The sequence below is a fragment of the Ambystoma mexicanum genome, chromosome 11 (assembly GCF_040938575.1).
Source record: "Ambystoma mexicanum isolate Mex_15411 chromosome 11, UKY_AmexF1_1, whole genome shotgun sequence".
Taxonomy (NCBI): Eukaryota; Metazoa; Chordata; class Amphibia; order Caudata; family Ambystomatidae; genus Ambystoma; species Ambystoma mexicanum.
This window is the reverse complement of record NC_090934.1, coordinates 1,297,245,367-1,297,260,223: the sequence shown is the minus strand read 5'-3', so window position 1 is coordinate 1,297,260,223 and position 14,857 is coordinate 1,297,245,367. Positions and strand designations below refer to the sequence as shown.

The 14,857-nt window shown below is 43.1% G+C and overlaps 1 protein-coding gene across 1 annotated transcript in view; it reads right to left on the bottom strand.

Moving 5' to 3' along the window:
- FBN1 (fibrillin 1) overlaps positions 1-14,857 on the bottom strand; it is a 643,598-nt gene that overhangs the window by 525,007 nt on the left and 103,734 nt on the right. The window contains exon 4 of the mRNA XM_069624792.1: positions 3,340-3,435. Coding sequence (XP_069480893.1) covers positions 3,340-3,435 — 96 coding nt within the window. The remainder of the gene's footprint in view (positions 1-3,339; positions 3,436-14,857) is intronic.

The window sequence follows — 14,857 nt, the reverse complement described above, 5'->3', positions numbered from 1 at the left end:
CGGGATATGGAGAGGGTGGAGAGGGAACTGAACATACTGGAGGAGACATATGGCCGGACACATGGAGGAGACACCCTTGCTGAAATACATAAATCTCTCAGGGAATTTGACAAACTGGCGGTAAGGGAAGTACATTATATAGCAGCCCCTTCCAGGGCTCGGAGGTACGGGGAGGGGAATAAGGCAGGGCAAATGCTGGCCAATCTGGTTAAGCAGGAACATCATGTGGCCCCGATTGCATCGATCCACACGGCGCAAAATGTGATGGTAACAAGCGAACAGGGAATAAACGATGAATTTGTAGAGTTCTATAAAACACTATATGCAAATAAAGATAGGAAATCCCTCGATGAGATCAAAGCTTATTTGGCCACCTTGGAGCCCCCCAAACTCATAGAAGAAAATAGGCTGATATTGGAGCAACCTGCACGGCAGAGGAGCTCACTGAGGCGATCAAGGGGCTCGCGTCTGGTAAGGCGCTGGGCTCGGACGGCCTGGGAGTGGAATTCTACAAGGAATTCCGGGAAGAACTGGTCCCTGTTTTGCTCGAGGTGTGGGGGGAGGCCCTGGGTAAACAAACCCTGCCACAAACAATGCGCAAGGCCATAATCACGGTGTTGCCCAAACCTCGACGCCCGCCGCAAGATATGTCATCCTATAGACCCCTGTCCATGATAAATGTGGATGCAAAAATCTTTGCGAAAGTGCTGGCAAACCGTATGCTACCCATCACGCCATTATTAGTACACACAGATCAAAGCGGATTTATTCCCCAAAGGTCCACCGCCCTAAATTTGCGTAGGCTATTTGGCATAATGTCACAGATTAACCCGAACAAACAAGCAGCGGCGATCTCCCTTGACGCCGAGAAAGCGTTTGATTTGGTTTCCTGGGAGTATTTGTTCTTGGTGTTGGAGGCATTTGGGGTTGGCCCATATTTCATTCAATATGTCAAATTGCTTTATACAGCTCCATGTGCGAAAGTATACACGAATAGAACTATGTCTCAAATTTTTGAACTGGACAGAGGTACCAGACAGGGGTGCCCCTTCTCCCCTATCCTTTTTGCTTTGACAATTGAACCCATGGCAGCGGCGATACGGTTGAGACATGGCAACAGGGGCATAACACTGAAGGGAGCCACCCAAATAATATCGTTATATGCGGATGACACGCTACTCTATGTTCGAGAACCCGATAAAAACATTGTCCCCATCATGACAGACATCAACGAATTTGCAGAATACTCGGGATACACGGTCAACAGCTCCAAATCAGAAGTGTTCCCGCTCACCCCCTCTACAAAATGCCCAGCTCACATGTGTGGCCTTAAATGGTCTGAACACCACATCAGATACTTTGGGGTGCTGGTCTCTTGTAATAAACAAACATTATACATGGATAATCACGACCAGGCGCTGCATACACTTAACATTAAATTGCAGGTCTGGAGGCGTCTCCCTATTTCATTACACGGTAGAATTGCCATTCTTAAAATGATTGTACTTCCGAAACTACTATACTTATTTGTAAATATCCCTATATGGCCGGGGAGAGAGTTCTTCTCTAGACTTCGCTCCATGGTGGTGTCCTTTCTGTGGAACGGGAGGACGGCCAGAATCAGCTGGGAGAAGATGACAGAGCCATATGAGAAGGGGGGAATAGCTGCACCAGACTTTGAGCTCTATTACACTGTGTCACAAGCACAATTTGCAAAGTACTGGTACGATGAATGTGACAACTCCCCTCATACGCAAATAGAAGAATACACCACCGAGCCCACGAACATCAGGTCAGTGATTTTTAATACTGGACATAAAGACTCTTGCGAATTCGACCCTGTGAGTTGCACGGTGAAAGCCTGGGGAGCAATATACAAAAGACTGAAAATAGAGATCCCGTATAACCCCGATACACCCTTGTGGAAATACCCTGGCCCCCCCCACACGTTTGATACCGACATACAGGAAACCTGGGACCCTGGCATGGAGATGAAAATAGGTGACATGTACATAGAGGGGAAGTTTGCGACCCTTGCGGTGTTCACTAGGGGCATGGGAGGTGGGCAACTGAAGACATTGCAGTATTATCGAATGAGATCTGCATATCAAAGGCGCTGGCCGTCATTTCCAGACGAACCCCCTTCCCACCCGTACTTGCGGCTGGCCACTACACAGGGCGGGTTGGGAATTTCCAAACTTTATAAGGCAATACAGACTCACTCCGTTGTGGTAAACCAGGTGAGGGAGAAATGGGAAACTGACATGAAAATGCCAATACCAGAAGAAAAGTGGGCAAGATACTGTGCGCTTACGAAAAGAGTCTCCCTCAATGCTGGGCTTCGTCAAATACAGTTTAAAATTCTAAACAGGCTGCACTATACCCCTGCTAGGATAGCTACATTTACGCCTGACGACCCAGGCAAGTGTCCCAAGTGTGGGTCCCCGGCAGCGGGGTCCTATCATATGTACTGGGAGTGTCCAGCCGTGGCGCGGTTCTGGGAAGGAGTTGCGAATATACTAAATGAAGTCACACAGATCCCCCCGCACTTGACCCCACAAAAATACTTATTCGGTGACATCGGTAAATGTTCCGAAAAACTCAGAAGGCTGTTTAATGTGTCATGTGTCACAGCTAAAAGATGTATATTGAAGGCATGGAAGAGCCCGGCCGCCGCCACCATGGACGCCTTCCTACGGGAGTTAACCTACATAAATGAATGCGAGGAGCAATATGTACTGACCCAACCGAGCATGAGTAGGCCAAAAGACATCTGGGGCCCATTCAGGGCATACCTCTGTGATATGCTTTCAGATACTGAAACGACTATTTAAATGACAACTGTTAATCATTTAACGAAGATATTGTTATGAATGCAATTGTATGTTGAGTTCACTGTGCGCTAATGCAACTGTTGAGACCATCAATAAAAATATGTTTAAAAAAAAATATATAAAACCAACTGATGGAACCAGGCCTCTTAGTAAAGACTAAAGGAAAACTCTGAGAAGGCAAAGGGACATCCTAGCGTATCCTTGTTGGAAAGACATATTAATTCAATTGACTTAAACAAGGACATGCGTAGTTCTGTTACTCATTCATCAAGGCTTATGGTGTATAACTTAGCTGGCTCAAGAATGATTCCACATTATGGACTAATTGGTGGAATATTCCATTGAACAACCAGATGCATTGAAATAAAAAGGGTATTATCTTGGATATACTGCATGGTGAGTGTTTTGTCTCACTGCTCAGACATGGATTATGAAGAATTTGCATTGTTTTTCCATACAATAGCAGTGCAGAATTATGGCTTTCAGGAGATTATGGAGTACGTACGCTGTCCACAGTGTGGTCCGGTGTAACCTTTTTGACACTGGCACTGGTCCTCAGTACAGGTTCCGCCATTCATGCATCTGATGTTACAGTGTTGTACTGGGGAAGAAAGGAAGAGACAATGCCACACATAAGTACATCCAAAACAAAAATGGTTGGAGCCATGTAAAACCGTAGTGATTTGAGAATAGGTGTTTTGTTAAGAGGTGCCACTTTTAACTGCAAGTCATGCATAGGCTTATACAAATAAAACACTATTGCGGATTAATTGAAACCATTTGTTTTTACATTGTGACCAATTGAATCGAAAGAGCCCACCTATCACCATTTACATGGAACACAAAAAATATGACCTATGGCGTACCACAAAGGTCAAGCCTCTCCCCACTCCTCTGCAACATTTACACAAGACCCCTTAATGAAGCTCATTCTAACCCATGGACTGACAACTTCCAACTATGCAGACAACAACCAACTCATCTTCAAGATAACCACCGACCACAACCCTGAAAACTCCCTCAATATATACAACAGATATATAAACACCTGGTTGGCAATCAACAACCTCAAACTAAAACAGAAATAATGATCTCCCCACAAGAAGACAATCTGACACAGACATTCCTCACCTGGGAACCCAACCAGAGACGTGAACAGTGATAACAAATAATTTGGGAATCCTCATGGACAATGGTCTCACTCAGGAACCACAAGTCAACACAACAGCAAGAACATATTTTTACCATCTTCGGTTAATAAGAGGGATCCTCCCTTACCTCAATTCCCACATAGAACTGTCATGATAATTTCCATGGCATTATCAAGAATAGATAAAGCAAATAGTCTATACCTGGGAATGCCTGAACGATTCACCCAAAAACTACTGCGCATCCAAAATATTGCAGCAAGACTACTTCCAAGGCTACATAGAAGAGACCACATCACCCCGGCCCTGAGAAGTCTACACTGACTACCAGTAAAGAAACTCATCAACTTCAAAGCCCTCTGCATTGCTCATAAATCACTCCATGGACAGGGAGCTGAATTCCTCCAAGCAAAAATCACCCGATACCAAGAGATTTAAGGTCTAGCATCTATCTCCAAATAGAAACAAGACACTAAGAGAAAAGACAATTCTGAGGAACTGCCTTCTCCCATCTGATAACCAAATTATGGAACCCGATCCAAAAGGAAATAATAACTATTTAAGACCACCTAACTTTCAGTAAAGGACTAAAAATCTGTCTATTCAGCACAACAAAATACACATTTACCAACTATACATCAACCACTCCAACGAGCGAACTGCCCCAACCTCATACAATGCCTGCTTCTACAAGCGGTAAGCTTGGAACAATGAAAACACAGGATAAATACCAGCAGAAAGAAACAATTATATAGCTACACAATGCCCAGAGACTACCAAAACCCTACTAACCACCCCTCTTCTCTCTTCCACACCTCTCACCTACCACACATGCCTAAAGGGCTAGTGAGACAACCCACCAATACACTCAAACCACACCTCACTGTCTAGCCAAACTACAAAATCAATAACCTCTGACACCAAACAACTCTAACACTGGATGCCACCATTCCGAACACAACACAACCCAGTGCACAAAACTAAAGCACACCCACAAAGCTCACGCACGCAGACACCAGTTCCTCCTGGTTATGTATGCATCAACAGATGAGCACAACATCTATCCTATATCTCTCTCCCCACTAACCAACCCCACCCACATTTCCTTACAGAGCCACGTGAGCGCCCGGAGACCATGAAACTGGCAGCAGTGCACAATATAAATCAACTTGACATAACATATGCGTACAATGTCAACAAGTCAATGTAGCACTTTGCCTGCCCTTAGGACATATATATTATATATATATATATATATATATATATATATATACATATATATATATATATATATATATATGTATATATATATATATATATATATACCTCCTACTAAGGTGTTCATGATTTGCCATAGGATGCATATTTAGGTACTGAATTCTGGAGTAAGGGATCATTGTATCCAGAAAGTCTGAGGTACTCTGGAGGGTGGGTTAATTGTATGAAACATCGACAAGAGATGGAGAGTAGGCAACCACGCTAGAATTAAGTTTGTTGGCAACAACTTGTGTTTTTTCAAAAAATGATGTATTGACCTACCACGGGTGACGTAATTGTCCTGAAGAATGCTATGAGTGATTAATTATAGAAACAGATCATCATACCCTGGAGATTAGTCTGACAAGAATTTTTTTTTCAGAAAAATGGTTTTAACCTAGGGATCTTTAGTGAAATACAATTGGGGATAAAAAGAATACATAGAAACACGTTTCCTCTTTTTTGTAAACAATTCACTGATGATTTTAGTTGATCTATCCAGCCAATTTGGTGCACACTAGGGCCTGGAATAGACCAGACAGTGGAAATGGTATGTACTAAGAATTAGGACTCCTTTGATAAATCCTTTTTAGATAGGCATTGTATGGGCCGCTATCAGGGACAGATATGTCCATGAATAAGTGCTTCCTCAAACTTGGTTAGTTTTCATTGTATAGATACCTCCTCATGTTCATACTACAGTCCTTGCTCCAAAGTGAAGAGGTACCTCAAGGTTAGACAGGCTCCATTAGATATCAGCCATCAAGGAATCACACTGTGATGGGTAGGTATCTGGTTACAGAGCGGGCACGAGAGAAATCCAACTGGACCATCATGTTGCTAGAAGTATAAAGGTCATGGTCTGCTCCAAAATAGTCAGAGTTTGGCAACTTGCCTATATGTGATGTTACTATAGTTTTGTATAGGACTGAGTCACCACCATAGTAGTTTCAAAATGTCAAGTGGCATATTGTGTGCCCCGCCTAGAGACAACCAGGCCTTAGTCTCATTGAGCAGAGTGCATGAAAAAAGGATGAGGTATAGGGGAATGAAGGAGGAATAAGAGGTGACAAACATAGGAAGGGTATGCAGAAAGGGGGGATGTTTGGTGTCAGAAGGGATGTAGTGAGTCCACTATATATGGACTAGAAACTAGAGTGGGGAGACAGAGATATATGGGTTGTAATAATGTATGGACTGTGTTTTCAAGCCGGCAGGGGAGTCGTATTAAATATATATGTTGTCGTGTTAAGTGCATGAGTGTCTCAAGACTGTGCTCAGACAATCCTGACAGACATGTAGGCTTATTTACCTTGGACGTCCTTTTATAGCATAGTAAGGACATTTCAAATAAGAAATGTTGCAACTGCCAAATAAGAGCCACAAGGTGGCCTAGTCCAAGGGTGGGAAGTGCACAAAGGTGAATGGTGTTGGTTACACTAGGCCCAGAAATGGAACATCCTAACTACTAAAATGTGTATTGTGCCTGGCACCTAGATCTAAGGTAAATGATATATAAGTGTTGTTCATATAGGATGATTTCTGATGAGATCCCATTAGTGAGGAGGGTCAGGGGTCAATGTGAATTAGAAAGAATGTACTGTCTGTAGCTGCCATTCTCCTTAAGCTCAGATAACGTGAATAGGGTATAATAAAGCATGATGAGTCCAAAAAACTGAGGGTATCTACAAAGAACTATATGAAGTTTACAATGGTATCTAGCAAGAAAACTTGAACACATAGGATGCTCTTATCACGCACTGAGTAAAAAAGGGAAATGCCTTGGTTGGTGTATCCCAGCGGATGTAGCTCCATGGTTCTTTCTAGAAAAGGAACCATCCCGACATTGCAGTCCCTTTCTAAGTTGAGTGTGATTGTGCTGACAGACATAATGATAATGCACTGGACTTACGTGCATAAATGGGAAACATTCCTGTATATAAGATCATGCCATTAAACTATGTAGTATGGTGTATGGATGTACAGAACTGTTAAAGTTAGCACTACACAAACCAAAGCAGGCAGTAGAGAAATTAAATGGCAGATATAATAAATAAATGAATGTTCAAATTTTCCATATGTACAGCATGATCTGTAAAGGAAATTAGGTGCTATTTCAATCTCAGGAGCAATAACAGGAGCAATATATGGCTATTATGGCAGACCTAAATAAACAATAGATACCTGTACCCTTTTGTAAATACAAAGGCAAATTAAGATGGCAAAATTATTGAAGATGTTGTTCCCTGTCTTTCTAATCTTTAACCTTTATGTCTCAGACATTGGTGATTTTATTAGCACAGTTTCTTTTGTGTCTCCAAAACTGAGATCCTGGCGCCCCATTTGGTTGGCGTACATGGACGATTTTATTTTATTGGACTGTACCCCTGTTGGTTTGCAGCACCTTCTAAGATCTTTTACGGAATATGCATCTGCTACCATCTTAAAAATCAATGTCGCCAAGATCAAAAATAATTTATTTTTCCTCACCCTAGAGATCTTCTGGTTTCCAATGGCCTTTTGACGGTAAAAGACTGGAGACAGTAGATAATCGTATTTCCCAATTACGAGTATACCTGGTAAAACACATAATAGGGCCTACCTGTGTCAAAAAGCTGAGTCCTTAGCCAGTCAGATAAAAAATATCCAAAATAAATATTTCAAATTCTCATAAATAGCCTTAGTCGAGTTTTACATAGGAAAGGAAATTGCAAAGCTCATCGACAGGATTGAAATACTGCAGGCATGGGCTTTGGACATACTGAATAAACTTGAGAGTTTCATCTGGCGTAGAGTGCTGAGTATTCCAAATGAGGTCCCATCTCTTGCTAGTCATTATGAGTTGGGACCAAGCTCTTGACGAGCTAAAGCTATTTGGAAGTACCTGGCATTCTATAGTAACATTTTAAGCCCTTATCCTAATACTCTGCTTGAGGAACTAAATGCAATGGTTCTATCTCAATCTGCCTTGGCGATGAATGACTTCAGTGATTACTGTAGCAAGGTGCTAAACAATATCTCCATGTCCTCAATTGATTTGAGGGGCCCACCTAATAAGGTAAAGGGTGCATTGTATGATTGGGACTGGTTTGAGACAGTGGATAGATTTCATGGGGTGGTCTCAATAAATCAATTAGCTCATGAGCATAAGCGTTTGGAAGTATTGGTGCCCTTTTTTAGATGTTTTCCTTGTTCAAAAGCATGATATAACTTTTCCAGGCTCAGATGGAATTGATATCTTACAAATTAGATTTTTTGACGGTACAACAAAATCGCTCCACTTGAAACCTTTTGAAGGTTGTGTAAAAATGTGAGTGAATTAGAAACACTTCAGTACATGCTGCACCATTGGGACATTTAGGTTTTGATGCAAATTATGATTTGATGCAATTAAAGAGCATCCAAGAAGCTGTATATGGGAAATCCAATGAATAAAACAGAAACTTGTTTATTCCAATACAATGGATCTTTCTTCATTTCAATAAATGAGAAATACACTTGTACTAATTAATTGCAGGCGCAGTAGCAACCCACCACTTTTCAGGATTTTGCCTCTGCTGCAAGCCATTTTTCTTGGACGTTTCTAGTCTCCCTTTTTGGATCCAACCATCATCATGTAAGAGATGTTTTCTTCCCTAAGGGGTTCGCCGTCTGGGAAATGGATCTGTGCTCGAAACTAGCCCTTCTAACTACCATGATTACATCACTGGGGTGTCAGTCTGGCCTCCTCCAGAAACAGACCCTACCTCTATGATTCCCACAGCCGGAAAGAGAGAGAGAGGTAAGGTGGGAACCTCCCTGCAGATCTAACAGCTTACGACGCCCACCTTATCCCGTGAACATGGCGCAAATCCAGGATCTGAGGGATGCGCATCAGGGATTAACTGCAGAAGTACAGGCATTAAGGCTAGAGAACCAGACCTTAATACAAGCCATGGTGGTCAGGGCGGGTGTTCCTATCGACGTACCTGCAAGGGGAGTAGGTCCATTGAATTTTGATGGAACCCACCCCCGCTCTGGAAATTGAAGGAGTTTTTAGACCATTGGTATATCCAATTTACTTTTCGACCCCATCAGTTCTTATCAGACCGTGCCAAGGTTAGCTATCTGGTTACCAACATGATTGGCAGTGCACTGGACTGGGTGACTCCCTTGGTTACCTCGCAAAATCCTGCCTTGGACAACTTTGATACAGTTGGTAAAGGGTATGTTTAAAAGACCAGAGACTATGGGCCGCCAGGAAAACTTGCGGGATTACATACAAGGCACGCTGATGCAATGTCCTACGTTACCAGATTAAATCAATTAGTTGATCAAACCGATTGGGCAGAGGAGACCCGTTGTTCGTTATTTCAGAGGGGTCTTAATGAGGAGCTAAAAGACGAACTGGTTAGTGTGGCCGGTCCAGGTACTTTTGCAGAGCTAGTCATGTTAACATTCAAATAGGATTATTGCTTGCAAGAGCGGAAGGCTGAGCAGAAGAAACATCGATCTACCCATCAAGTAGTGTATTTCCCCTTGCCATCCCCTGTAAGCAACCCTGAGCCTGAACCAATGCAGATCAGAACAGCTGAGAGACCGCTGTTGGAGGCCGAAAAACAGAGAAGGAGAGCGCTACGCCTTTGCATGCACTGTGGAGCAAAGGCCATTTTGTGAAGGATTGTCCAGTTGCTTTCTCTCGTCATCGGGGAAACACCACCTCCCATCCTTAGTTGGGATTAAGGGGTGTGCAGAATCCCACTGTATTATCCGGTGTAGCGAGAGGAGTTTAATGGCCCTCCGAGTCTGTTTGAGGGCTGACGAATCTCACAGCCTGGCCCTGCCAGCCTTACTTCATTGCGGAGTCACCGGTATATTCATGAACTTGCTTTGGGCCAAAGAACATCTGTTTTCTTTTCAAGAAAAGGGTCACTCCCTTCCTATTGAAGCGGTGGATGGGATGCCTTTGAGCTCTGGTCCAGATGTTTATCAGACCAAAAAACTCCAGTTTCGAATGGGAAACCACTATGAACGTAAGTCTTTTGACTTAATTAAGACAGTCCACTACCCAATAATTCTGGAAATAACGTGGTTAAGAAGAAATAACCATTATATCCATTATAATTATATTATAACGTTATATTATATATTATAACCGTTATATTATAACCATTATATCAACTGGAGGGCTGGTACAGTTTCTTTGGGATCCGAAGAGTGCATGCAACATTGCTTTCATGAACTGGAGTCTCATAGGACGGTGTCTTCAGAAGCTGTTTCTGTTAACAATCTCAACACTTTACCTTCATATTATCGGTATGCTGATGTGTTTTCTGAAGATATAGAAAGCCGGCTTCCCCCGCATAGGGAAGAAAACTGTTAAATTGAGTTGTTGCCCAACACTACAATACTATTTGGACAAATGTTCATCTTGTCAGAAGCTGAGAAAAAGGCCCTAAAGGAGTACTTGGATAAAAATCTACAGAACAGCCTTATTACTCCTTCGAAGGCTTCAGGGGTGCTTTGTTGTTTTTTGTATCGAAAAGAGAAATATCAGAACTTCAAACTGGTTTAGACTTTCGTGGATTGAATAAAATTACCAGAAAAGACAAATACCAGTTACCTTTCATCAAAGATATCCTAGAAACAGTAAGGGGAGCCAAGGTGTTTACTAAACTCGACTTACGAGGAGCCTACCACCTCATTCGCATAAGACCTGGCAATGAGTGGAAGACCGCATTTCGGACCCCCTTTGACCTTTATGAGTACAGGGTAATGCCCATTGGGCTTGCCAATGTTCCAGCTGTATTTCAGCGCTTCATAGACCGGATATTCAGTAATCTCTTATACACCAATGTGATTGTCTACCTGGAGGACATTTGAATTTTTTCTGACTCTTGTGAAGAACATCTTATGCACGTTTCGGAGGTGTTGGAGAGGCTGCGTCCCCACAGACTTAAGGCCAAGCTGGAAACATTTTACTTTCATGTTTCGTCCGTTACATATTTTGGATTTATATTGTCACCCAATGAAATTGCCATGGACCCTTGAAAGGTGGAAGCCATCTTAAGATGGGAAGCTCCTAAGTCTGTAAAACACATTCAACAGTTCTTGGGTCTAATCAACTTTTATCGAAAGTTCATCAATCATTTCTCCATTCTGGTTAAACCCCTAATGGATCTGCTCCATAAAGAGCAACGTTTCTTCTGGGCAGATGAGCAGATCAAGGCCTTTCAGGACTTACAAATAGTATTCACTGTCGCCCCGATCCTGTGCCTACGGGACATTACGCAGTGTTTTATAGTGGAAGCAGATGCTTCGGAAGGGGCAATCAGACCGGTTTAACTCCAGCTGCAGGCTGACGGCTTGGAACAGCCAGTGGCCTATATTTCTGAGGCCTCAGAGCTGCAGCGAAATCCAATACTCAGAATTGGAGAAATAAGTGTTGGCCTTAAAACAGGCCTGTATCGAGTAGAGACATGGCTTAATTGGTGTTGCTCCTCATGTGGAGTTCTACATGCATAATCGCAATCTCCAAACCCTCCAACATTTGGAATGCAGGAACAGCAGACAGGCGCGATAACTTTCTTGCTCAATTTAACTTCAGCATAACGTTTATACTGGGTGGCTCTTCTAACACCATCGCTGACGTGCTGTCCCATAAGGAACCTGGCCCCTGTAAAACTACAGTGATACAGGAAAGACTTCTGCCTGCTAAACTGGTTGTTTTTGTTGTTGACTCCTTCCTGCAACAAGACTAAAACCCTTAGTTTGGACCTCCATGAAAGACAAGCATACCTCTTTAAGGATCAGTCACTATATCTTGAATCTTCAAGTCATTCAGTGGCTGGTCACAGAGGACAATCTTGTACCAAGAAAGCCAGTGTGCGTTATTTTCGGTGGCCGGGATGGGAACATGACATTGTAGACCATGTGAAGTCCTGTGAGGTGCATGCTCAGAACAAGAACATTCTGCAAAAACACATTGGCAAGCTGCTTCCTTTGCCGATTCCCACTAGGTCATGGGAAGCTGTTGCCACCCACTTCATAGTAGAGCTACCACTATCTGAAGGTATGACAACAATCATGGTTACGGTTGACCAATTTTCCAAGATGTCTCATTTTACGGCCTTACCCTAATTGCCCACTGCAGTGGGTATGGAAAGGATATTTCTGCAGGAGATATTCTGCTTACATCACCTGCCTTCTTACATAGTGTCCGACAGAGGACCTCAATTCATTTCCAAGTTCTGGAGCCATGTATGTACTGTTGTGGACATTAATCTGGATTTGACATCAGGTTACCACCCCCAGTCCAATGGTCATACCAAGAGAACGAATCAAGTATTAGAACAGTACCTGTGCTGTTTTGCTACTACTTCGTATTGTAACTGGGCGTCTCTGTTGCAGGTGGTGGGGTTCGCTTACAACAACGCTTACCATGCTTAGATTAAGAGCTCCCTGTTTCAGGTTGTTATGGGTGTCATCCAAGGAGTTTTCCAGTTACTGCCATACCTGAGACTCAAGTACCTGCTGTGGATCAATGAGTCTGTGAACTTCAGTCACATCAACGTCATGTCAAAGATCAGCTTGTGCCAGCTCATGAATGTATGAAAAGGTTTGCAGACCAACGCAGGCAGGAGGCCCCAACTTATGTTGTAGGGGATTTGGTCTGGTTCCTTTCAAGCTGGCACCCAGATGCTTTGGGCCCTTTTGAATACTTTGTTGCATCAATGCTGCTGCCTACTTACTAGAAAAACCCCCATACATGGAAGAAGATCCATCCAGTCCTCCATGTATCTCTTCTTTGCCCTTACCTGGGTAGACCGGCTGACCATCTGAAGACAGCAAAACCTCCTCCGATCGAGGTAGACGGAGAGTAAGAAGCTAAAGTTGAGTTAATTTGTGATTCACGTTATTGTCGTGGAGCACTGCAGTATCTTGTCCACTGGAAAGGATACAACATTTGTGACTGGACATGGGAGCTTGCCCACCATCTATACACCCCACTATTGGTACAGTGTTGTTATCACCTCAAACTTGTTAAGCCCGAACTTCCAACATACTTTATGGTCCCGTTATGGTGTGTTTAGGAAGCGCAAGTGACGGTCTAGTCATTGCGCGTTCCCTTCACCGTCGGACGCACAAAGAGTGATGTCTTTTTCGGACCCAGATATACTGGGATGTCAGAAGTGAATATCTGTGTCACAACTTCATCGTGCGTTGCAGTGGCACTGTTGTGCTTGTTTTCTCTCCGTTCTATCTTGCTATTCTCTGGATTTTAGTCTTGATTTCTATTCCTCCTTACCTCAGCCTGCTTGTTCTTGTGCCTAATTGTTTCTCTGTTTTCCATGTTGGAATTTTTCTTACCTTGGACGGTGCCTCTGCTGCAAGCCATTTTCCTTGGAAGTGTCAAGTCTCCCTTCCTTTTTGGATCCAACAATCATCACATCAGAGGGTTTTTCTTCCCCAGAGGGTTTCACCTCTGAGAACAGCCTGTGTGCTCGGAGCTAGCCCTTCTGACTATCCTGATTCCATCACTGGTGTGTCAGTCTGGCATCCTCCAGAGACAGACCCTACTTCTACGATTGCCACAGCCGACAGAAGACAGAGGTGAGGCACAAACCTCCCCGCAGATCTGACAAAGCCTTCTCTGTGGCTGCCCTGAAGCTCTAGAATTTGCTTTATCCCCACCTCCAGATCTTTTCTGTCTTCTCTTTAGAAGTACTCAGATGACCTACCTTTTCAGGGTGACCTTTCCAGACACGTGAATCAGTACATTGTTATTCTATAAATCTTGTGTAAGTTTATTAGTTTACGTTGGTGTTAATTTATGCTAGTTTTGTTTGTTTTGACATTTTGTGTTTTGTCTTCTGTTCAGCGCAGCACAGGACACAGGCACTATCAATGATACTCAAATACTAAAAAGTAATAACAAAATCAATCATTGTCGTTGGGTCATTCTGGAACCCTATGCTGTTTCTGTATATTAATTAATTATGAAAAATCAGGTGCATCGCCAACAAAGCAGGATATATATCTACCATTTCGATAGGTAGGGTTACAGTTACACCTTAGTTAACAAGCAGGCATGTAAGGTAGGCATGCGAAAGAAATGCGCAGTTGTTTCTCTGTTTTACATGTTGGAATTTTTCTTACCTTGGACGGTGCCTCTGCTGCAAGCCATTTTCCTTAAGTGTCAAGTCTAGACCGTCACTTGCGCTTCCTAAACACATAAGAATGTTGGAAGTTCGGGCTTAACAAGTTTGAGGTGATAACAACACTGTACCAATAGTGGGGTGTATAGATGGTGGGCAAGCTCCCATGTCCAGTCACAAATGTATCCTTTCCAGTGGACAAGATACTGCAGTGCTCCACGACAATAACGTGAATCACAAATTAACTCAACTTTAGCTTCTTACTCTCCGTCTACCTCGATCGGAGGAGGTTTTGCTGTCTTCAGATGGTCAGCCGGTCTACCCAGGTAAGGGCAAAGAAGAGATACATGGAGGATTGTATGGTATACAATAAAAACAATGGCACATTACTGCTCATGTGCGAAGAGTCAGGTTTTCAGATTTTTACTAAAGGTCCAGAAAGACGGTTCGGCTCATAATGACAAAGGCAGGGTGTTGCACA